General features: G+C 47.4%; 1 protein-coding gene across 1 annotated transcript in view; it reads right to left on the bottom strand.

Annotated features, from left to right (window-relative positions):
• CROCC2 (ciliary rootlet coiled-coil, rootletin family member 2) overlaps positions 1-24,919 on the bottom strand; it is a 183,974-nt gene that overhangs the window by 38,798 nt on the left and 120,257 nt on the right. The window contains exons 26-27 of the mRNA XM_077825540.1: positions 3,681-3,801; positions 2,775-2,938 (exon numbers count right to left, since the gene is read on the bottom strand). Coding sequence (XP_077681666.1) covers positions 2,775-2,938; positions 3,681-3,801 — 285 coding nt within the window. The remainder of the gene's footprint in view (positions 1-2,774; positions 2,939-3,680; positions 3,802-24,919) is intronic.

Below are 24,919 nucleotides of genomic sequence, written 5' to 3' on the forward strand. Positions count from 1 at the left end.
TTGTCTACATCACTTGGTGGTGGCAGCATACTGTTCAAAGACAAGGCGAAGTTTGTGCCTTGGGAAATTTTTTAACCTAAACTGGTAAAAATAAGGTCTTTCATGCGGGTCCCCACAGCTGTATTCTAGAGTTCAGAGTGGGGAAGGAACCCTGACAGGGCCACTGGACAATTGAGGTGCTAAAGGAACACTCAAGGATGATAAGGCCATTGTGGAGAAATTAAATGAATTCTTTGCATCGGTCTTCATGGCCAAGGTTGTGAGGGAGATTCCCAAACCTAAGCCACTCTTTTTAGGTGACAAATCTGAGGAACTGTCCCAGATTGAGGTATCATTAGAGGAGGTTTTAGAAAAAATTGATAAATTAATAGTAATAAGTCACCAGGACCAGATGGTATTCACCCAAGAGTTTTGAAGGAACTCAAATGTGAAATTGCAGAACTACAAACTGTAGTCTTAACCTATCATTTAAAACAGTTTCTGTGCCAAATGACTGGAGGATAGCTAATATAATGCCAATTTTTAGGGTATAGATTTGGGGACCCGCATGAAAGACCCCCTAAGCTTATTTCTACTAGCTTAGGTTAAAAATTTCCCCAAGGCACAAATTCTTCCTTGTCCTTGGACGGTATCGCTGCCACCATCAAGTGAATTAGACAAAGATTCAAGGAAAAGAACCACTTGGAGTTCCTGTTCCCCAAAATATCCCCCCAAGTCCCTTTACCCCCTTTCCTGGGGAGGCTTGAGATACAAGGTGAGCACAGACCAGCCCCTTGGGTTTTTAGGACACTAAAAATGAATCAGGTTCTTAAAAGCAGAACTTTGTTATAAAGAAAAAGTAAAAGCAGCACCTCTGTAAAATCAGGATGGAAGGTAATTTTACAGGGTAATCAGAGTCAAAACAGAGGATTCCCCTCTAGGCAAAACTTTAAAGTTACAAAAAAAAAACAACCCAGGAATAAACCTCCCTCTTAGCCTAGGGAAAATTCACAAGCTAAAACAAAAGATAATTTAATGCATTTCCTTCCTATTACTTACAATTTGTAATCTTAGATGCTTAGTTCAGGTATGGCTTTAGGAGATGTATTTTCTCTGCCCTGGTTCCTCGCTGTCCTGGAGAGAACACAAAGAAACACAAAACAAAAACCTTCCCCCACAGATTTGAAAGTATCTTCTTCCCTTATTGGTCCTTTTGGTCAGGTGCCAACCAGGTTATCTGAGCTTCTTAACCCTTTACAGGTAATAGAGGGATTTTATGCTACTCTCAGCTGTATGTTTATGACACAGGCCAGTAAACCTGACTTTTGTAAAGGGAAATCATGTTTCACCAATCTACTACAATTCTTTGAGGGGGTGAACAAGCATATGGACAAGGAGGATCCAGTGGATATAATGTATTTAGATTTTCAGAAAGCCTTTGATAAGGTTCCCTCACTAAAGGATCTTAAGCAAAGTAAGCAGTCATGGGATAAGAGGGAAGGTTCTCTCATGGATTGGTAACTGGTTAAAATATAGGATACAAAGGGTAGGAATAAATGGTCAGTTTTCAGAATGGAGAGAGGTAAATGGTGATTCCCCCAGGGGTGTACTGGGACCAGTTCTATTCAACATATTTATAAACAATCTGGAAAAAGGGGTAAACAGTGAGGTGGCAAAACGTACAGATGATACAAAACTACCGAAGACAGTTAAGTCCCAGGCAGACTGTGAAGAGCTACAAAAAGATATCTCAAAACTGGGTGACTGGGCAACAAAATGGCAGATGAAATTCAGTGTTGATAAATACAAAGTAATGCACATTGGAAAACATAATCCCAACTATACATATAAAATGATGGGGTCCAAATTAGCTGTTACCACTCAAGAAAGAGATCTTGGAGTCATTGTTCTCTGAAAACATCCACTCAATGTGCAGCAGCAGTCAAAAAAGCAAACAGAATGTTGGGCATAATTAAGAAAGGGATAGATAATAAGACAGAAAATATCATATTCCTCTATATAAATCCATGGTACACCCACATCTTGAATACTTTGTGCAGATGTGGTCACCCCATCTCAAAAAAGATATATTGGACTTGGGAAAAGTTCAGAAAAGGGCAAGAAAAATTATTCGGGGTATGGAACGGCTGCCGTATGAGGAGAGATTAATAAGACTTGGACTTTTCAGCTTGGAAAAGAGACGATGAAGGGGGGATATGATTGAGTTCTATAAAATCATGACTGGCCTGGAGAAAGTAAATAAGGAAGTGTTATTTACTCCTTCTCATAACACAAGAACTAGGGGCCACCAAATGAAATTAATAGGCAACAGGTTTAAAACAAACAAAAGGAAGTATTTCTTCACATAACGCATGGTCAACCTGTGGAACTCTTTGCCAGAGGATGTTGTGAAGGCCAAGACCATAACAGATTAAAAAAAGAACTAGATAAATTAATGGAGGATAGGTCCATCAATAGCTATTAGCCAGGGTGGGCAGGGATGGTGTCCCTAGCCTCTGTTTGCCAGAAGCTGGGAATGGATGACAAGGGATGGATCACTTGATGTTTACCTGCTCTGTTCATTCCCTTTGGGACACCTGGCATCGGTCACTGTTGGAAGACAAGCTGCTGGGCTAGATGGACTTTTGGTCTGATCCAATATGGCCGTTCTTATGTTCTTATAACTTTCCCTTTCCACTGGTGACTTTTACAGTGCTCCCCCTCCCTGTTTCCTAACGGGTAGCTGCCCCATAACATGCACTTCTTACTCCTTCTCCTCGCAGGCTCAGACCCACCTGCAGCTCCCTGTTCCTCTCCTGCCTGGCATGCATGCTGCACTCCAGGGTAGCGATCTGCTCTGCCAACTCGTGGTGCTCCCTCTCCACTCTCCGAATGGTCTCTTCCTGAAGCGCCAGGGCCATCTGCGTACTGCTCAGGTGCCCGTCCGTGCCTCGCTTGCCTGGGTATGGGAAAGAAGAGGCGGGGTTTGAGGAATGGGCTCTGACCGGAGTGGGGGGTCTGTCCCACAGTGATCTGTGGGAGGGAGAAGAGCACTGCTTCCCCAGTGGATCTCTTTGATGGCTGGGGGAGCAATCCAGCCAAGCCATCACTCAGCCTCCTGAAGTCCCCAAGCTACATGTGAACAGCGAGTTTGCTGGATCTAAGGGTTGCTGCATCAGTTCATGGGGATATCACCCCAAAGAAGCCATGTGCCAGGAACCCAGCCCTGGACTCCATGAAGCAAGGCAGGGCTGACCACATCAGGAAGCCAAAGAGAGTCTGGCCTTGCCCCAAGGTCAGGAGCTTGCAATCCCTATGGATAAAGGCTGGGAGGACAAAAAGAGGCACTGAGAGCAGAAGTGGTTTGCTTGTTACCACATAACTCTTGGGCTCTGGTCGCAGGAGCATTTTTTGGCAAGCTACTGTAGCTTTACACTTGTAGCTAATCTTCTAGTCACACACACCCTCCATCCCTCAGGTTGGGATGGCTGCATCCTGGCCATGAGGTCAGGGCTTGCCTGGCATCACTTTTCAATCCCAAATTAGAACCTCTCCAGTTCTGCCTGACCAGCAGGGCTAGCCCCTTCTGACACGAGAGGACAGCTGATCCTGTGTGCTCCTGCTGTTCCAGTGACAGAGTCTGCTCCAGCTGCATCAACTGAGCCTTATGGAATCAGAGGGAGAAGAGGAGAATGACTGGCCTTCCTCAGAGTCTGCCAGCAACTTTTGCAGCTGCAGGATGTGATTGCTGGTCTGGTCCCGGTCACTCGCCATTTCATTCAGCTGACGGTTCAGGTTCATCACCTGGGTCCTTAAATCATCCTGGGAGAAGGAAAAATAGCGTCAGGTTTTAAGTGCAGGCCAGAAAGAGGAATATGCCGAGACACAAGGGAGGAGGTGAAAGGAGAAAAGGAAATACATGAAGCACTAAGTTTAACAATGGGGATTTCCTGATGCAAATCAGAACATCCCTGGAGCCAGAGCTCTAACGGCGTCCTGTAAATATTGGTGTTGTGTCAGTTTGTGAGTGTGATGTCTGGCACGCACATACACAAACGTGTCTACACGATGGCCCCAACAAAGGACCATTTTAATCTCTCAGTGTCCCCTTCCCCAAAGTCTTCTGAGCATCTTTAAATGTCACTGAACTGCCAAGCTCAGCAAATGAAAGCAATGTATGCTAACAGATCCTTAGCTGTATAACTGACTATGCTGTGGATCTATCCTGATTTACACCTCAGAGTCCAGTGTGGGAAATGGGAAAGGAGGACTCAGCAGCAATCCCATACTCAGCACCTAAAACACACCAAACCTCCACCTCACACTGCAAGCCAGGAAGGCGGATGGAGTGGTTCTTAAAATATAGGGTGTGACATTCCCCTCTGGTGTTGTCTGGACCACTGATCTGCTAGGCTACTCCAATCCTTAACTCTGGGAGCCAGCCTTACCCAGCTCTGCTGTGAGAACCCCCACTCCTGGACTGTTCACGCACAGCCTCTGGCATGTAAGCTGCTCCCAGCTACTTGCAAGCGAATGACACTAGCCAGTATCTCCGGTCCCAGAAACAACCCTAGGAACCTCCATTTTGCAGTGTCCACTTATGTCCACTGGACGTTGCAAGCTTATATAAGTTTGTCAATTTAACAAAGAAATTGATATGTACCAGGCTTGTTCTCCTAAGGGAAGTCTCTGACACACTGCAAACCAAATGCACTGCTTCAGGTAGAATAAACAAACAGATTTATTAACTATAAAGGTAGAACAGCAGAGAGGCTAACAGGAGGAGTTTGCCTGGGAGTTCACCTTGGAAGAGCCCATTGAGGCTTTCATCTTACATGCTTCTGTGAGTAATAACTGCAACAGCTGAAGAAGCTCTCAGAAGGAAGGTAATATGGATGGTGAGCGATCAGCTCTTGTGACCTGCACAAGATGTACCACATTTGTCTTTCTTCGACAGGACAGAAGCGACTTTGTCTGCACAAAGTGCAAGCTGGTCTCCATATTGGAAGAGAAGGTTCAAGGATTGGAGAAACAAGTATTAACCCTGCATTGCATAAGAGAAAATGAAGGTTTCCTGGACAGACGTCAGGATATGCTTCTGCGGGCACAACATTCTGAGGAATCAGAGCAGGCTGCGCAGCGGGGACAGAAGGACAGTGAAGAAAATTGGCTGAGACTCATCAAGCCCTCAGATCACTCCCCCTTCCTGCTGCTGCACGTGAGCACCAATGATACTGCCAAGAATGACCTTGAGCAGATCACTGCAGACTACGTGGCTCTGGGAAGAAGGATAAGGAGTTTGAGGCACAAGTGGTGTTCTCGTCCATCCTCCCTGTGGAAGGAAAAGGCCCAGGTAGAGACCGTCGAATTGTGAATGGCTACACAGGTGGTGTCGGAGAGAAGGCTTTGGATTCTTTGACCATGGGATGGTGTTCCAAGAAAAAGGATTGCTAGTCAGAGATGGGTTCCACCTAACAAAGAGTGGGAAGAGCGTCTTCACAAGCAGGCTGGCTAACCTAGTGAGGAGGGCTTTAAACTAGGTTCACCGGGGGAAGGAGACCAAAACCCTGAAGTAAGTGGGGAAATGGGATACCAGGAGGAAGCACGAGCAGGAGAGCAGAAGAGGGGAGAACTCCTGCCTCATACTGAGAAAGTAGGACGATCAGCAAGTTATCTTAAGTGCCTACACACAAATGCAAAAAGCCTGGGAAACGAGCAGGGAGAAGTGGAATTCCTGGCACAGTCAAGGAATTATGATGTGATTGGAATCACAGAGACTTGGTGGGATAACTCACATAACTGAGTGGGTGGGAGAGATTCTGTGGCCTGCATTGTGTGGGAGGTCGGACCAGATGATCATAATGGTCCCTTCTAACCTTAGTATCTATGAATCTATGAACTGGAGTATTGTCATGGATGGATATAGACTCTTCAGGAAGGACTGGCAAGGCAGAAAAGTTGGGGGAGTTGCATTGTATGTAAGAGAGCAATATGAATGCTCAGAGCTCCAGTATGAAACTGCAGAAAAACCTGAGAGTCTCTGGATTAAGTTCAGAAGTGTGAGCAACAAGGGTGATGTCACGGTGAGAGTCTGCTATAGACCACTGGACCAGGGAGATGAGGTGGACGAGGCTTTCTTCAGGCAACTAACGGAAGTTACTAGATCTCAAGCCCTGGTTCTCCTGGGGGACGTCAATCACCCTGATATCTGCTGGGAGAGCAATACAGCAGTGCACAGACAATCCAGGAAGTTTTTGGAAAGTGTGGGGGGACAATTTCCTGGTGCAAGTGCTGGAGGAACCAACTAGGGGCAGAGCTCTTCTTGACCTGCTGCTCACAAACCGGGAAGAATTAGTAGGGGAAGCAAAAGTGGATGGGAATCTGGGAGGCAATGACCATGAGATGGTCGAGTGCAGGATCCTGACAAAAGGAAAAAAGGAAAGCAGCAGAATATGGACCCTGGACTTCAGAAAAGCAAACTTTGACTCCCTCAGGGAACTGATGGGCAGGATCCCCTGGGAGAATAACATGAGGGGGCAAGGAGTTCAGGAGAGCTGGCTGTATTTTAAAGCATCCTTACTGAGGTTGCAGGAACAAACCATCTAGAAAGAATAGTAAATATGGCAGCCAACCAGCTTGGCTTAACAGTGAAATCCTTGCTGATCTTAAACACAAAAAAGAAGCTTACAAGAAGTGGAGGCTTGGACAAATGACCAGGGAGGAGTATAAACATATTACACAGGCATGCAGGAGTGAAATCAGGAAGGCCAAATCACAACTGGAGTTGCAACTAGCAAGGGATGGTTAAGAGTAACAAGAAGGGTTTGTTTGGAGGTGGTGGAATCTCCTTCCTGGGAAGTTTTTAAGGTTAGGCTTGACAAAGCCCTGGCTGGGATGATTTAGTTGGGGATTGGTCCTGCTTTGAGCAGGGGGTTGGACTAGACGACCTCCTGAGGTCCCTTCCAACACTGATATTCTATTATTATAAGTCAAAGAATAACAAGTCAGATTTGGTGAAATGAAATAAAAGCAAAACGCATTCTAAGCTGATCTTAACACTTTCAATGTCCTTACAAACTTAGATGCTTCTCATCACAAGGCTGGCTTTTCAGCCAGGCTCTCCCCTTTGATCTGTGGTTCAGTCGCTTGGTGGTGGTGCTGTCTATAGATGTAGGTGGAAGAGAGAGAGCATGGCAAAATGTCTCTCCCTTTTATCATGTCCTTGCTTCCCTCTTGGCTTTGCCCTGCTCCTCCCCTTCAGAGTCAGGTGAGCATTACCTCACTGCAGTCCCAAACTGCCCAAAGGAATGGGGTGACTTCCTCAAGGGTCTAACAGATTATTTTGTCGCTGCCTAAAACAGTGTCCATTGTTCCTGTGAGGCTGGGCTGGGTTTGTCCCATCCATGCCCTGATGAGGTGTGAACTGCCTCTCAGTTCTTGGAGAGTTTTTGCATGGGCTTGCTTTAAACCATGAGGATACATTTTCAGCCTCATAACTGTATACATGAAATTATAACCTATAACCATACTATAACATTACTGTAACAATTACTATAACATCACTATAACTACCATGCTCAGTGCATTATGAGCCTTCCGAAGACACCCAATATGACAAACTTTGCATTGGATACCACACAATCATTTTATAAAGATGAACTTGGGGGTTAGGGTGTTCCCCTGAGGTACAGAGCGTCACACAGGGATTATGCACAGCCCCATCCTTCTTCCTGGTGTGTGGAGGGGCGACTTGCCCAGGGCAGCAGAGTAGAACCTGACTTTCCTGAATCCTACTCTCAGCTCTGCTACCCTGGGCAACTCACCCACCCACTCAGTGCTTCCATTTCCTCATCTGTATGATGGGGTGTCCCCACTTCCCAGGGGCCTGTGACGAGGCTACAGACACCACTATTTGTATAGGCTTTGGATCCTCAGATGGAAGCTGCCATCAAAGTGCATGATATAAACCATCATTAAAACACCAGAAAACAGGATCAGGCTCCAGGTCAGCACAGCAGCAGGAGTGTAAGGGGAGGCAGAGTCTGGCTGCTGGTTTGCAAATCACAATCCAGTTACCTTCAAAAGAATATTATCAAACTCAGCCTGTACTCTTGGCCACAAACAGCCCTGAGTGTCTGTAATCTCCTGGCCAAAGACAGCTCCCCATTTCCTGCTAGTTTCCATTATGTTCTTTGCCATTTATGCTGCAGGTGCCCAAACTTTGCCCAGCTAAGCTGCATGGGCACCCTGCCAGAAGCCCAAAGGCTGAACCTAATTTGCACAAATGGCACAGAGTGCAGCTATCCTCCTCTTCAGTATGGAGCTGAGGCCTACAGAGACCGCTGGTTCCAGCATTCAATGCTACATCTTGATTGGCATGGCCAGCTGGCAGCACAATGGAGCACGGCAGGCAGGGGTCTGTAGCCTTCATATTAAAGACAAGGGGTAACATTTTCCAAAGCACCTAAGTGACCTGGAATCCTACATCCCATTTTCAAAAGTCACTTAGGTGCTGTGGAAAATGTTACCCCTTGTCTTTAATAGGGAAATGAGCTTCTGCTGGTAGAACTTGTGGGACTTGAGGCCTACTGAAATCAATGGGAATCCTTCAGTTGATGTCAATGAGCATTGGTGCAGGCTGACAGTTTGGGAGTCTTAAGGAAGGGCTGTACACAGTAATCATATGAAAACGACACACAGAATGTTAATCAAACCATCAGACCTACTTTAACTGTAAGGGAATACACCTTCCCTTGTGTTCACCGAGAGACACAACTGGACACAGCTGCTCACCTCAACTCTAGCAAACCTCAGCAGCCTGATGGGATGGGGAAGGCAGGAGCACCTCAGACTCAATAGTTTAGAGCCATAAAATACTAATTGATTTCCCAGTCCTAGAGAAAGCCCTTTGGCTGCGCCGGAGCTTTGATTATTATGACAGTCCATGTTTTTTATATTACTCTTGTATAAATATTTATGCATCTTTATAAGAACCATGTTTTGAGCAATTGGACACAACAGAGGAAGGCCAAAGGGGAGGGGGCTGAAGGACCAGAGAATGTTGCTATATAAATGCCATTGAAGTCAATTTGGGGTCAAACTCAGCTGGTGGGGTCATGTAATGCTGAGCATGTCATTGGGCTGGCCTGGTGGTTTGCCATGGGTCCCTCGCTCCACGGAGTCCTAGATGAGGGGTGTTCAGCTCCTGTTGCTGTTGAGTAGCTGTCTGCCCAGTGCCTGCAGAGGCATGGATGGGCTCACTGACGGAGCAGCATGCAGACCTGCTAAGACACATGGTGGCTAACACCCTGGAGAGGTCAGCTCCCCAGCTGCTGTCAGCCAGCATTTCACCATAGGAGTCACTGGGCCAGATCCTCAGCTGGTGCAAATCAGCCCTAGCTCCACTGGAGCCAATGGGTCAGATCCCCACCTGGTGTAAATCAGCCCTAGCTCCACTGGAGTCACTGGGCCAGATCCCCAGCTGGTGTAAATCAGCCCTAGCTCCACTGGAGCCAATGGGTCAGATCCCCACCTGGTGTAAATCAGCCCTAGCTCCACTGGAGCCAATGGGCCAGATCCCCAGCTGGTGTAAATCAGCCCTAGCTCCACTGGAGCCAATGGGTCAGATCCCCACCTGGTGTAAATCAGCCCTAGCTCCACTGGAGTCACTGGGCCAGATCCCCAACTGGTATAAATCAGCCATAGTTCCACTGATGTCGGCAGGCCAGATCCTCAGCGGGTGTCAGCATTGCTCTGCTGGAGGTGAGTTGCTGGAGGGGAGTCAAGTTACAGCAGCTGCAGATCAGGCCTGGACACTGTAAGGGTGGCTGAGAGGGCAGGTGGCAATATCCTCTAAGGCAGAGGTGGCCAAACTACGGCCCGCGGGCCACATCCAGGCCACAGGACCCTCTTGTCTGGCCCCTGAGCTCCTGGCCTGGGAGGCTAATCCCTGGCCCCTCCCTTGCTGTTCCCCCTCCCCTGCAGCCTCAGGTCACTGTGCTGCTGGCGCATTGCTCTGGGTGGCGGGGCTGCCTGACCCAGTGCTCTGAGCTGCGTGGTGGCGTGCCTGGCTCCAGCTGGGCGGCACAGCTGCCTGCCTTGGTGCTCTGGGTGGCACGGCTGTAGCGCCACCAGCCACCAGTACTCCAGGCAGCGTGGTAAGGGGGAAGGAAGCAGGGGGGGTTGGATAGAGGGCAGGGAAGTTCGGGGTGGTGGTCGGGGGTGGGGGTGTGGATAGGGGTTGGGGTGGTCAGAGAGTGGGGAACAGGGGGATTGAATAGAGGCAGGGGTCCCAGTGGGGCAGTCAGGAAGGAGAGGCGGGGTTGGATGGGACAGTGGGTGGCAGTCAGAGGCAGGGGTTCCAGGGGAGGTCAGGGAAAAGGGGTGGTTGGATGGGGCAGGGGTCCCGGGAGGGGCAGTCAGGAATGAAAGGAGGGGTTGGATGGGGCAGTGGGGGGCAGTCAGGGGCAGGGGGGCCGGGGGCAGTCAGGGGACAAGGAGAGTTGGATGGGGCAGGGGTCCTGGGAGGAGGCATTGGGGGGGCTGGATAGGGAGCGGGAGGGAGAAGCAGGGGGGCTGGATAGGGAGCGGGGGCTGGGCCATGTCTGGCTGTTTGGGGAGGCACAGCCTCCCCTAAATGTCCCTCCATACAATTTCAGAAACCCGATGTGGCCCTCAGGACAAAAAATTTGCCTGCCCCTGCTCTAAGGAAATGCAGCTCTCCACGTGCTCCTGCTCCTCCATGTCCTCTTTTCTTGATTCTCCTTGCCCAGCAATAGAGCTTGGCAAACTGCAGCACTGCATGGGTGCTCGGCTTCCTGGCTGTGGAGTGTGTGGGGACAGCAGTGTCTGGAGGCATAGTCTAACTCCTCCATGGCCTGATGTGGCCTGGCATATCATGTCTGGCCCACTTTCCTGCCCAGGTTGTGCACACATCCCACATGGCTGCACTGAGCTGACTACAGCAGTGAGCAATGCCTGACTTGCTTTTCAAGCATGTGGCATCTCATGTGCCATTCCTTGGCAACATTCCTCTGCTCCCCCAGCAGCTAAGAGGGAAGGACACACTGTGAACTGACCATATTCCTCCCTGAGTCAGCCCAAGGGTGGGAACACAGCTTCCATGTCTCCTATGGCTGCTCTGCTCCCTACGCCACCCTGACGTACAGGCAGAGCTGAAGAGAAAGAGGGGTGGATCTGGTGCTGTGAGAATCTCTGGAGCAGAGTCCTCTCTCTCTGGGGATAAGAACTGATGGGAGGGACAGTTGGGGAAGGAGTAACATGAAGGGTCAGGGAAGGAAGGCCAAGGCATGGAATATAGGGAGGGCAGAGAAGAATGAGAAATAATTTCCCACCATTCCTTGGCACTGCCAGTGCCCATGCCCTACAACAAGACCACAGCACCAGAACAAGGGGGTGTTCAGCAACAGTCAGCAAGCAGTGGCAGCCAAATAAATATTTTTCCATGCAATAAGCCTTTGGAACCTGTTGCCGCAAGGTATCACAGAGGCCAAGAGCTCAGCAGGATTCAGCAAAAGGTTAGACAGGTCTGTGGAGAACGAGAATCTCCAGTGTTATAACAAGGAATAAAAAAATAACCAGGTGTTTTGGAAAGGATCTAAACCCTCCAAGCTACAGGGCTTGAACTGTCCTGTAACTGACAGGGGGAGGAGAGGAGACTGAAGGGCTGTTGCACCTTCTACTGAAACTGGTGCTGGCCACTGTCAGAGCCACGACACCAGGCTGGCTGGAGCCCTGCTCTGGTCCAGTGTGCCAGTCCCACGTCCCTTTGTGCAGCACCTCAAGTTCTGAGGGCTAGGGCCGGCCCACAACGTTTTGGCACCTGAGGTGGGGAGCTCAAATGATGCCCCCATGCCCCCTCGCTTGGGCCAAAACTTTGAAAGGTCTCAATTCTGCCTTCTTCCTGTTCTACTCCCCTCATGGTACTGCTCTGCTACCTACCCCAATAAAGGAGATCTAACAACTTAAAATGCCTTGTTCAAAAATTTTAAGGAACACTTAACTTTCAAACACCTGAACAGCAAATGTAACTTTTCTTGTCTGCATAGTAAACACTGGCATTTTTATCTGTTTGAATAATCAAAGTAGTGCTTTCCATGCCTTCTTAGTTGCAAAGATTTGAACTGCTTCCTGCTGAAGGTCTACAATCTGGGCCAGCTCATGCTCTACTGAGATGGTTGCAAGGCCGACCAGTCTCTCCTGTGTCATTGTGGAGTGTAGATGTGTTTTTATTAACTTCAGCTTGGAGAAGCTGCGTTCTCCACTGGCAACTGTTACAGGAAGTGTTAGAAGTATGCACAGAGCAACAAAAGCATTTTGAAAGAGGGTGGTCATCTTATTTGTGCACATATATTCCAGAACAGCCTTTGGAGTTCATCCTGCTGAAATGTATCTTGAAAGGACTTTCAGTTCATCACCCAAATCACTCGCATCAATATCACGCAGGTCATCATGTGTCAACACTGTCTCTAGTGACCTGTATTGCTAGTGTAGGTCTTCTTCAGGTATAGTGAGGAGTTTTGGAATATCATACAACATCCCAAATATACTGCTGTGTTCCCTGAGCTGCATGAAACATTCTTCAAGTGACTGTATTGCACAATCTAGCACCTGGTTAAAGAATTCAATTTTGAACTGTTGTTTGGGGTCTCTTATGGAATTATCCTGTGCCTTGTAATCAAAATGTCTTCTTCTTTGGTGACTCTTGTATTCTTGAATGGATGGGAAAATAGCTTCAGTGTGAAGTTCCTCTGCCAAGTTCTGTGCACTCTTCAGAATGTTTTGAAATCCCTCATCTGACCAGTAAGACTGTAGGTATGACTTTGCTTTGTCCAGGTGTTCCATTGGTCCAGATTTATCAAGGTCAACACCTTGGAGTCTCTTGCTTACACTGTTTGAAATAAATGTTGTATCATGCCACAACACTAAGCCACACAGAAATTTGAAGTTATGTATGTTTCTGGTGATTCCATTTCCCTCTGCCACTGTTCTCTCACAAACAATTCCTGTCATAGCATTATCCTCCATAATGGCAACTATGGCATCATCTATCTTCCCAGTTTGGTGTTTGATAGGCTTTATCGCCTCCAGTTGACTTTCCCATTGAGTGGCACTCAGTGGTTTCAGTGTCAGAAAGGATGCTCCCAGATTGGGGGGAGGGATAGCTCAGTGGTTTGAGCCTTGGCCTGCTAAACCCAGGGTTCTGAGTTCAATCCTTGAGGGGGCTATTTAGGGATCTGGGGAAAAAATTGGGGATTGGTCCTGCTTTGAGCAGGGGGTTGGACTACATGACCTCCTAAGGTCCCTTCCAACCCTGATATTCTATGGTTGCTTCAAAATTTGCCATCGATGAGTTGATGCAGAGAAAAATACATAGATGCTTTTGTGACACAGCATGGCCAGAAGGCAGCAGGAGAGTGATATTGGAGAGATATGTAAGTCCCAGAATGAGGAGAAGCCTTATTTCCTGTAGAGGGAAGAAAGGTTTCTATAGATTAATTAAAAGCACCTGAAGCCAATTAGAGCACCTGAAGCTAGTCACCTGATAAAACCCCCCTGCTTCAATCAGCCAGGGAAGGAGTTGGAGCAGAGACCAGTTTGGAGGAGTTGAAGTAGAGTTTGGAGAAATGCCATGGCTGGCTAGAAGACCAAGACCCTAGGTAAAGAGACACCAAGCTTGTGCAGAGAGACAGGGCAGGAAGCCCCACAAGCTGAAGAGCAGAAGAGGGAAGTAGCCCAGGGGAAGGAAGCACTAGTTCAAGTGGTTTACCATTATCCCTAGGGCCCCTGGGCTGGGACCCGGAGTAGAGGGCGGGCCCAGGTCCCTCCCTCTTCATTACCCTTCTCTGGGTTACTAGTGGGACAATAAATACCCTAGTTCAGGGGCAGGAAACTGCACCCTGAACCCCCACAAAGGAGAGGAAGCGCGGGACCCATCATAATCGTACCGGCAATTTGCCACACGTGATGTCAGAAGTGATCAATGGCTCCATGTCTGAGTGATCAATGGCTCCATGTCTAGTTGGCAGCCGGTATCAAGTGGAGTGCCCCAAGGGTCGGTCCTGGGGCCGGTTTTGTTCAATATCTTCATAAATGATCTGGAGGATGGTGTGGATTGCACTCTCAGCAAATTTGCGGATGATACTAAACTGGGAGGAGTGGTGGATACACTGGAGGGGAGGGATAGGATACAGAAGGACCTAGACAAATTGGAGGATTGGGCCAAAAGAAATCTGATGAGGTTCAATAAGGATAAGTGCAGGGTCCTGCACTTAGGATGGAAGAATCCAATGCACCGCTACAGACTAGGGACCGAATGGCTAGGCAGCAGTTCTGCGGAAAAGGACCTAGGGGTGACAGTGGACGAGAAGCTGGATATGAGTCAGCAGTGTGCCCTTGTTGCCAAGAAGGCCAATGGCATTTTGGGATGTATAAGTAGGGGCATAGCGAGCAGATGGAGGGACGTGATCGTTCCCCTCTATTCGACATTGGTGAGGCCTCATCTGGAGTACTGTGTCCAGTTTTGGGCCCCACACTACAAGAAGGATGTGGATAAATTGGAGAGAGTCCAGCGAAGGGCAACAAAAATGATTAGGGGTCTAGAACACATGACTTATGAGGAGAGGCTGAGGGAGCTGGGATTGTTTAGCCTGCAGAAGAGAAGAATGAGGGGGGATTTGATAGCTGCTTTCAACTACCTGAAAGGGGGTTCCAAAGAGGATGGCTCTAGACTGTTCTCAATGGTAGCAGATGACAGAACGAGGAGTAATGGTCTCAAGTTGCAGTGGGGGAGGTTTAGATTGGATATTAGGAAAAACTTTTTCACTAAGAGGGTGGTGAAACACTGGAATGCGTTACCTAGGGAGGTGGTAGAATCTCCTTCCTTAGAGGTTTTTAAGGTCAGGCTTGACAAAGCCCTGGCTAGGATGATTTAACTGGGAATTGGTCCTGCTTCGAGCAGGGGGTTGGACTAGATGACCTTCAGGGGTCCCTTCCAACCCTGATATTCTATGATTCTATGAAGTGGGATCTCCGCGCTGGGGACTTAAACCAGGGTTAACCAAAACCATCCCATCCCCAAGATGGACGACATGGTCAAGGCTCTAATACAAGCCACTACGGCCCAGCAGGAAGCTACCCAAATCCAAGCAACCACCCAACAGGAGGCGATTCAGGTGCAGCAGGAGACTAATCGGCTGTTGATGAATCAGGCTGCCCAGGACCGAGCTCTGCTACAGGAGTTGGCAAACCGGATGAAGGCCCTTATGGAGCAGAACCACAATTGTGATGGGACTCGGACCATAAGGGTCAGCCACTTCCTACAGAAAATGACAGGGGAGGATGATGTATTGGCATACCTCCTGGCATTTGAGAGAACAGCCTGGCCCTGAGATCAGTGGTCTGGTATCCTCACCCCATTCCTGTGTGGAGGCCCAGAAGGTCTACTACGATATGGCTGCAGAGACTGCGGAGGATTACTCCCAGCTGAAGGCAGAGATCCTGGCCAGATCCAGAGTAACCACGGCGTTGCGAGCCCAGAGGTTTCATGAACGGCAGTATACAGAGGACAAGACACCCTGATCGCAATTGTTTGACCTGATCCACCTGACCCGGAAATGGCTGAACCCTGAGGCCCTCAGCTCTGAAAAAATGATGGAGCTCGGTACTGGACCGGTATATGAGGGGGCTACCACCAGGCTTGGGTTGGCCAGAATGACCCCTCTACCTGCGATGAGTTGGTCTCCCTCATGGAAAGACAGCTGGCAGCCCGTGAACTGTTCCAGACCCACAGTATACCAGGAAGACAGCCCCAAACCCAAGGCCCCAGATTGTTGAGAACTACAGAAGAACCATAACTGGGAGGAAAGACACTGAGGAATGGCCCGAGGCCAAGAAGGGACCTGCGGGGGCCGACCAAATAGCCCCAGGCAGAGGGCAGCAACTGGGATAAGAGGTCAGTGTTATGAGTGTGGGGAATTGGGGCATATAGCAGCCCAATGCCCCAACAGGAAAGAGCCTATGCAGTGCAATCTGGGGGATCCTGGGGAACAATGTGGCCTAATCAGCCTGGTAGGGGTTGCAATGACCTCACATGGGTATACAAGGTCAGTAAAGATTAACGGTATTGCGACCATAGCATTAGTAGATTCCGGGAGTGCTGTCACACTGGTCTCGGGGAAGTTGGTGGGGCAAGACCAACTAACCAGGGCCAAAACCACAGAGGTAATGTGCTTTCATTGCACCGTAAATTTCTACCCCACAATCCCAGGATGGATTGAGATCCAGGGAAACACTACCAGGGTAACTGCAGGAGTGGTCCCTGGGCTCCCCTACCTGGTCTTAATGGGTAGGGACTTCCCCAGGTTTGAAAACTTACTCCAGTAGAGCCAGGGGAGGGTAGCAACCCTCGGGCTGAGACGGAGGCACCTACAGATAGCCTCACCCCAATTTTTGCCGAATTTTCCCCAGAGCTATTTTCATTCCCTGGGAAACCCCGAAAGTCTAGGTGGGAAAAGAGGGCAGATAAAAGGCTAGGGACCAGGATTCTAGCAGAGAACCAGAAAGCCTCCTTTGTTGGTAAGCGAACCCGTTCAGGAGGCCAGGAGACAATTCAGGCCAGTGAAGACTCAGGCGGTTCCTAGCCCAAGTAGGGGCAACCCCAGGGGCGGAGAAGAAATAGGTCCCCTGGAGTTAGGTCAAATCAGTACAGCACATGAGAATTTCGGGCAGGACCGAGCCAATGATTTTATTTTACTGGTAGTAAAATAACCGTGCCTAATAGGGTACAGAATGTGAGTGAGGCTAAACAGCAAAAATTAAGATGTTTGTACACTAATGCAAGGAGCCTAGGTAACAAAATGGAGGAACTAGAGTTACTGGTGCAGGAAGTGAAACCAGATATTATAGGTATAACAGAGACCTGGTGGAATAGTAGTCATGACTGGGCTACAGGTATTGAAGGGTATGTGCTGTTTAGGAAAGACCGAAATAAAGGTAAAGGTGGTGGAGTAGCACTGTATATCAATGATGAGATAGAATGTAAAGAAATAAGAAGCGATGAAATGGATATGACTGAGTCTGTCTGGGCAAAAATTAAATTGGGGAAGAAAACTATTAGAGCCTCCCCTGGGATAGTGCTTGGGGTGTGCTATAGACCGCCGGGATCTAATTTGGATATGGATAGAGCCCTTTTTAATGTTTTTAGTAAAGTAAATACTAAAGGAAACTGTGTGATCATGGGAGACTTTAACTTCCCAGATATAGACTGGAGGACGAGTGCTAGTAATAATAATAGGGCTCAGATTTTCCTAGATGCGATAGCTGATGGATTCCTTCAGCAAGTAGTTGCTGAACCGACTAGAGGGGATGCTATTTTAGATTTGGTCTTGGTGAGTAATGAGGACCTCATAGAGGAAATGGTTGTAGGGGATAATCTTGGCTCAAGTGATCATGAGCTAATTCAGTTCAAACTGAATGGAAGGATTAACAAAAATAAATCTGCAACTAAGGTTTTTGATTTCAAAAGGGCTGACTTTCAAAAATTAAGGAAATTAGTTAGGGAAGTGGATTGGACTGAAGAATTTATGGGTTTAAAGGTAGAGGAGGCCTGGGATTATTTTAAATTAAAGCTGCAGAAGCTATCGGAAGCCTGCATCCCAAGAAAGGGGAAAAAATTCATAGGCAGGAGTTGTAGACCAAGCTGGATGAGCAAGCATCTTAGAGAGGTAATTAAGAAAAAGCAGAAAGCATATAGGGAGTGGAAGAAGGGAGGGATCAGTAAGGCAAGCTACCTTATTGAGGTCAGAATATGTAGGGATAAAGTGAGACAGGCTAAAAGTCAAGTAGAGTTGGACCTTGCAAAGGGAATTAAAACCAATAGTAAAAGGTTCTATAGTCATATAAATAGGAAGAAAACAAAGAAAGAAGAAGTGGGACCGCTAAAAACTGAGGATGGAGTGGAGGTCAAGGATAATCTAGGCATGGCCCAATATCTAAACAAATACTTTGCCTCAGTCTTTAATAAGACTAAAGAGGATCTTAGGGATAATGGTAGCATGATAAATGGGAATGAGGATATGGAGGTAGACATCACCATATCTGAGGTAGAAGCGAAACTCAAACAGCTTAATGGGACTAAATCGGGGGGCCCAGATAATCTTCATCCAAGAATATTAAAAGAATTGGCACAAGAAATTGCAAGCCCATTAGCAAGAATTTTTAATGAATCTGTAAACTCAGGGGTTGTACCGTATGATTGGAGGATTGCTAACATAGTTCCTATTTTTAAGAAAGGGAAAAAAAGTGATCCAAGTAATTATAGGCCTGTTAGTTTGACATCTGTAGTATGCAAGGTCTTGGAAAAAATTTTGAAGGAGAAGGTAGTTAAGGACATTGAAGTCAATGGTAAATGGGACAAAATACAACATGGTTTTACAAAAGGTAGATCGTGCCAAACCAACCTGATCTCCTTCTTTGAGAAAGTAACAGATTTTTTAGATAAAGGAAACGCAGTGGATCTAATTTACTTAGATTTTAGTAAGGCGTTTGATACGGTGCCACATGGGGAATTATTAGTTAAATTGGATAAGATGGGCATCAATAGGAATATTGAAAGGTGAATAGGGAATTGGTTAAAGGGGAGACTACAACGGGTCCTACTGAAAGGTGAACTGTCAAGTTGGAGGGAGGTTACCAGTGGAGTTCCTCAGGGATCGGTTTTGGGACCAATCTTATTTAATCTTTTTATTACTGACCTGGGCACAAAAAGTGGGAGTGTGCTACTAAAGTTTGCAGATGATACAAAGCTGGGAGGTATTGCTAATTTAGAGAAGGACAGGGATACCCTACAGGAGGATCTGGATGACCTTGTAAACTGGAGTAATAGGAATAGGATGAAATTTAATAGTGAGAAGTGTAAGGTCATGCATTTAGGGATTAATAACAAGAATTTTAGTTATAAGCTAGGGACGCATCAACTAGAAGTAACGGAGGAGGAAAAGGACCTTGGAGTATTGGTTGATCATAGGATGACTATGAGCTGCCAATGTGATATGGCTGTGAAAAAAGCTAATGTCGTCTTGGGATGCATCAGGAGAGGTATTTCCAGTAGGGATAAGGAGGTTTTAGTACCGTTATATAAGGCACTGGTGAGACCTCACCTGGAGTACTGTGTGCAGTTCTGGTCTCCCATGTTTAAGAAGGATGAATTCAAACTGGAACAGGTACAGAGAAGGGCTACTAGGATGATCCGAGGAATGGAAAACTTGTCTTATGAAAGGAGACTCAGGGAGCTTGGCTTGTTTAGCCTAACTAAAAGAAGGCTGAGGGGAGATATGATTGCTCTCTATAAATATATCAGAGGGATAAATACCAGAGAGGGAGAGGAATTATTTAAACTCAGTACCAATGTGGACACAAGAACAAATGGATATAAACTGGCCACTAGGAAATTTAGATTAGAAATTAGACGAAGGTTTCTAACCATCAGAGGAGTGAAGTTTTGGAATAGCCTTCCGAGGGAAGTAGTGGGGGCAAAAGATCTATCTTGCTTTAAGATTAAACTCGATAAGTTTATGGAGGAGATGGTATGATGGGATAACATGGTTTTGGTAATTAAATATTCATGGTAAATAGGCCCAATGGCCTGTGATGGGTTTTAGATGGGGTAAGATCCAAGTTACCTGGGAAAGAATTTTCTGTAGTATCTGGCTGATGAATCTTGCCCATATGCTCAGGGTTTAGCTGATCGCCATATTTGGGGTCGGGAAGGAATTTTCCTCCAGGGCAGATTGGAAGAGGCCCTGGAGGTTTTTCGCCTTCCTCTGTAGCATGGGGCACGGGTCACTTGCTGGAGGATTCTCTGCTCCTTGAGGTCTTTAAACTACAATTTGAGGACTTCAATAGCACAGATATAGGTGTGAGGTTTTTTTGTAGGAGTGGTGGGTGAAATTCTGTGGCCTGCGTTGTGCAGGAGGTCAGACTAGATGATCATAATGGTCCCTTCTGACCTAAATATCTATGAATCTATGAATCTATGAATCAATGACCTGCTATATGCAAATGTGAGGGAGGAGGTAGTGGAAGTAAATGGTGTACCCGTGGAAGGAAAGACCAAAGGCCCAAGGCCGTATTATGTGATCAAACATGATCTGTTGTACTGAATAGTGCAAATTGGAGGGGAAGAAGTAGAGCAGCTCTGTCAAGGTTCCTCCCCCACTCTGAACTCTAGGGTACAGATGTGGGGACCTGCATGAAAAAACCTCCTAAGCTTATCTTTACCAGCTTAGGTCAAAACTTCCCCAAGGTGCAAAATATTCCACCCGTTGTCCTTGGACTGGCCACTACCACCACCAAACTAATACTGGTTACTGGGGAAGAGCTGTTTGGACGCGTCTTTCCCCCCAAAATACTTCCCAAAACCCTGCACCCCACTTCCTGGACAAGGTTTGGTAAAAAGCCTCACCAATTTGCCTAGGTGACTACAGACCCAGACCCTTGGATCTTAAGAACAATGCACAATCCTCCCAACACTTGCACCCCCCCTTTCCTGGGAAATGTTGGATAAAAAGCCTCACCAATTTGCATAGGTGACCACAGACCCAAACCCTTGGATCTGAAAACAATGAAAAAGCATTCAGTTTTTTACAAGAAGACTTTTAATAAAAAATAGAAGTAAATAGAAATGAAGAAATCCCCCCTGTAAAATCAGGATGGTAGATATCTTACAGGGTAATTAGATTCAAAAACATAGAGAACCCCTCTAGGCAAAACCTTAAGTTACAAAAAAGATACACAGACAGAAATAGTTATTCTATTCAGCACAATTCTTTTCTCAGCCATTTAAAGAAATCATAATCTAACACATACCTAGCTAGATTACTTACTAAAAGTTCTAAGACTCCATTCCTGGTCTATCCCCTGCAGAAACCAGCATACAGACACAGACCCTTTGTTTCTCTCCCTCCTCCCAGCTTTTGAAAGTATCTTTTCTCCTCATTGGTCATTTTGGTCAGGTGCCAGCGAGGTTACCTTTAGCTTCTTAACCCTTTACAGGTGAGAGGAGCTTTCCCCTGGCCAGGAGGGATTTCAAAGGGGTTTACCCTTCCCTTTATATTTATGACAAGCTCTTAGTCCCACGGAAACACACAAGGGCAGTACTAGAGTTAGCTCACAGTCATTTATTTGGGGGACATCTAGGTGTAGACAAGACACTTTAGAGTCCTAAGAAGATTTTATTGGCCAGGAATACGCACGGAGGTCCAACGCTATTGTATCTCCTGCCCGGAATGCCAGTTGCATAGTCCCTGACCTCACTTGCGGGCCCCATTAGTACCTTTGCCTATTATTGAAGTCCCTTTCGAAAGGATAGTCATGCACCCAGTGGGCCTGCTGGAAAGATCAGCACGGGGCCACCGAAATGTATTAGTCATCCTTGACTATGCCACACGGTATCCAGAAGCCATTCCTTTAAGAACCCCACATCCAAGGCAATAGCAAAAGAACTACTTCAGGTTTTTGCCAGAGTGGGCACCCCTAAGGAGATCCTGACTGACCAAGGAACCTCTTTCATGTTGAAATTAATGAAGGACTTATGTACCCTGCTCTGCATCCATGCCATACGGACCTCAGTCTACCATCCACAAACAGATGGACTGGTAGAACGGTTTAACTGCACCCTTAAAGGTATGATCCGGAAGGTGGTAGCACAGGATGGAAAAGACTGGAATACCCTTCTACCATACCTAATGTTCGCAATACGGGAAGTCCCCCAGGTGTCCACCAATTTCTCTCCCTTTGAGCTACTATACGGACGCCACCCACGCAGAATATTAGATATCGCCAAGGAGGACTGGGAAGAACAACCCAACCCAGGAAAGAATGTCATTGAGCACATGATACAGATGAGAGAGCGAATAGCTCGAGTAACCCATATAGTACGAGAACATTTGGAAAAAGCACAAGAAACCCAGTGGACATATTATAACCGCCGGGCGAAAGTATGGAAATTTCAGCTGGGAGAACAGGTGATGCTGCTAATGCCGACAACGGAAAGCTAACTCCTGGCCAGCTGGCATGGGCCATATGAGATAGTGGAAGCCACTGGGGAAGTGGACTACAGGGTCAGACAACCAGACCGCCGAAGACCAGAGCAGATCTACCATGTAAACTTACTGAAGCCCTGGCATGACCGAGAGACATGCCTGGTCATTCAGAGAGCTCCACCTCAGACGGACGACCCACAGGAGCAGGTGAGGATATCCCCCGAGTTATCCCCAGAACAACGAACAGAGGTCATTGATATGATCCAACGGAACCAAGATGTGTTCTGTACACAGCCGGGCTGTACAACACTGGTCCAACATTATATCATCACCAGGCCCGGAATAAGGGTGATGATAAGACCATACTGGAAGCTAAAAGAGAGGAAATTAGGATAGAAGTGAAGAAGATGTTGGAACTTGGGGTTATTGAAGAATCCCACAGCCAGTGGTCCAGCCCTATCGTCCTAGTACCCAAGCCTGACGGCAGCCTGAGATTTTGCAACGACTTCCGGAAGTTGAATGAAGTATCCCAGTTCAATGCCTATCTGATACCATGTGTCGACGAGCTAGTTGATCAGTTAGGCATGGCCCGATACCTAACCACTCTAGACCTGACCAAAGGATATTGGCAAATTCCCCTGGCCAAGAACGCCAAGGAGAAGACTGCTTTCTCTACACCTGATGGCCTGTTCCAATATACTGTCCTCCCTTTCGGATTCTATGGGGCCCCTGCAACATTCCAACGACTTATGGATAAATTGCTGCGACCCCATGCCAGGTATGCTGCTGCCTTTTTAGACCATATAGTCATCCACAGCCCTGACTGGGAAACACACCTAGGGAAAGCAGATGTGGTACTAGACGCCCTGCGGAAGGCCGGCCTCAGTGCCAACCCTCTCAAGTGCGTGATAGGACTAGCTGAGGTGAGATACTTCGGGTATATAGTAGGGATAGACTTGGTAAAACCCCAATGGAACAAAGTGGAGGCAATACAAGATTGGCCTCTGCCAGTCATAGAATCATAGAATATCAGAGTTGGAAGGGACCTAAGGAGGTCATCTAGTCCAACCCCCTGCTCAAAACAGGACCAATCCCCAACTAAATCATCCCAGCCAGGGCTTTGTCAAGCCTGACCTTAAAAACTTCTAGGGAAGAAGATTCCACCACCTCCCTAGGTAACGCATTCCAGTGTTTCACCACCCTCCTAGTGAAAAAGTTTTTCCTAATATCCAGCCTAACCCCCCCCCCCCCACTGCAACTTGAGACCATTACTCCTTGTTCTGTCATCAGCTACCACTGATAACAGTCTAGATCCATCCTCTTTGGAACCCCCTTTCAGGTAGTTGAAAGCAGCTATCAAATCCCCCCTCATTCTTCTTTTCTGCAGACTAAATAATCCCAGTTCCCTCAGCCTCTCCTTATAAGTCATGTGTTCCAGTCCCCTAATCATTTTTGTTGCCCTCCGCTGGACTCTCTCCAATTTTTCCACATCCTTCTTGTAGTGTGGGGCCCAAAACTGGACACAGTACTCCAGATGAGGCCTCACCAATGTCGAATAGAGGGGAATGATCACATCCCTCGATCTGCTGGCAATGCCCCTACCTATAAATCCCAAAATGCCATTCGCCTTCTTGGCAACAAGGGCACACTGTTGACTCGTATCCAGCTTCTCGTCCACTGTAACACCTAGGTTATTTTCTGCAGAACTGCTGCCTAGCCATTCGGTCCCTAGTCTGTAGCGATGCATGGGATTCTTCCGTCCTAAGTGGAGGACTCTGCACTTGTCCTTGTTGAACCTCATCAGTTTTCTTTTGGCCCAATCCTCTAATTTGTCTAGGGCCCTCTGTATCCTATCCCTACCCTCCATCATATCTACCTCTCCTCCCAGTTTAGTGTCATCTGCAAACTTGCTATGGGTGCAATCCACACCATCCTCCAGATCATTAATGAAGATATTGAACAAAACCGGCCCCAGGACCAACCCTTGGGGCACTCTACTTGATACTGGCTGCCAGCTAGACATGGAGCCATTGATCACTACCTGTTGAGCCCGACAATCTAGCCAATTTTCTATCCACCTTATAGTCCATTCATCCAGCCCACACTTCTTTAACTTGCTGGCAAGAATACTGTGGGAGACCGTGTCAAAAGCTTTGCTAAAGTCAAGGAACAACACATCCACTGCTTTCCCCTCATCCACAGAGCCAGTTATGTCATCATAGAAGGCAATTAGATTAATCAGGCATGACTTGCCCTTGGTGAATCCATGCTGACTGTTCCTGATCACTTTCCTCTCCTCTAAGTACTTCAGAATTGATTCCTTGAGGACCTGCTCCATGATTTTTCCAGGGACTGAGGTGAGGCTGACTGGCCTGTAGTTCCTAGGATCCTCCTCCTTCCCTTTTTTAAAGATGGGCACTACATTAGCCTTTTTCCAGTCATCTGGGACTTCCCCCAATGGCCATGAGTTTTCAAAGATAATGGCCAATGGCTCTGCAATCACATCAGCCAACTCCTTTAGCACTCTCGGATGCAGCGCATCCGGCCCCATGGACTTGTGCTCATCCAGCTTTTCTAAATAGTCCCGAACCACTTCTTTCTCCACAGAGGGCTGGTCACCTCCTCCCCATGCTGTGCTACCCAGTGCAGTAGTCTGGGAGCTGACCCTGTTCGTGAAGACAGAGGCAAAAAAAGCATTGAGTACATTACTGGGTTACTAGTGGGACAGTAAATACCTTAGTTCAGGGGCAGGAAACTGCGCCCTGAACCCCGCCCCCCCCAAGAAGAGGAAGCACGGGACCCATCATAATCGTATTGGCATTTTGCCACACTTTGAATTATATTAAAAAATTCAGCAGCCTCACTAGAAGCTGATGCTG

The sequence above is a fragment of the Eretmochelys imbricata genome, chromosome 9 (genome assembly GCF_965152235.1).
Source record: "Eretmochelys imbricata isolate rEreImb1 chromosome 9, rEreImb1.hap1, whole genome shotgun sequence".
NCBI lineage: Eukaryota > Metazoa > Chordata > Testudines > Cheloniidae > Eretmochelys > Eretmochelys imbricata.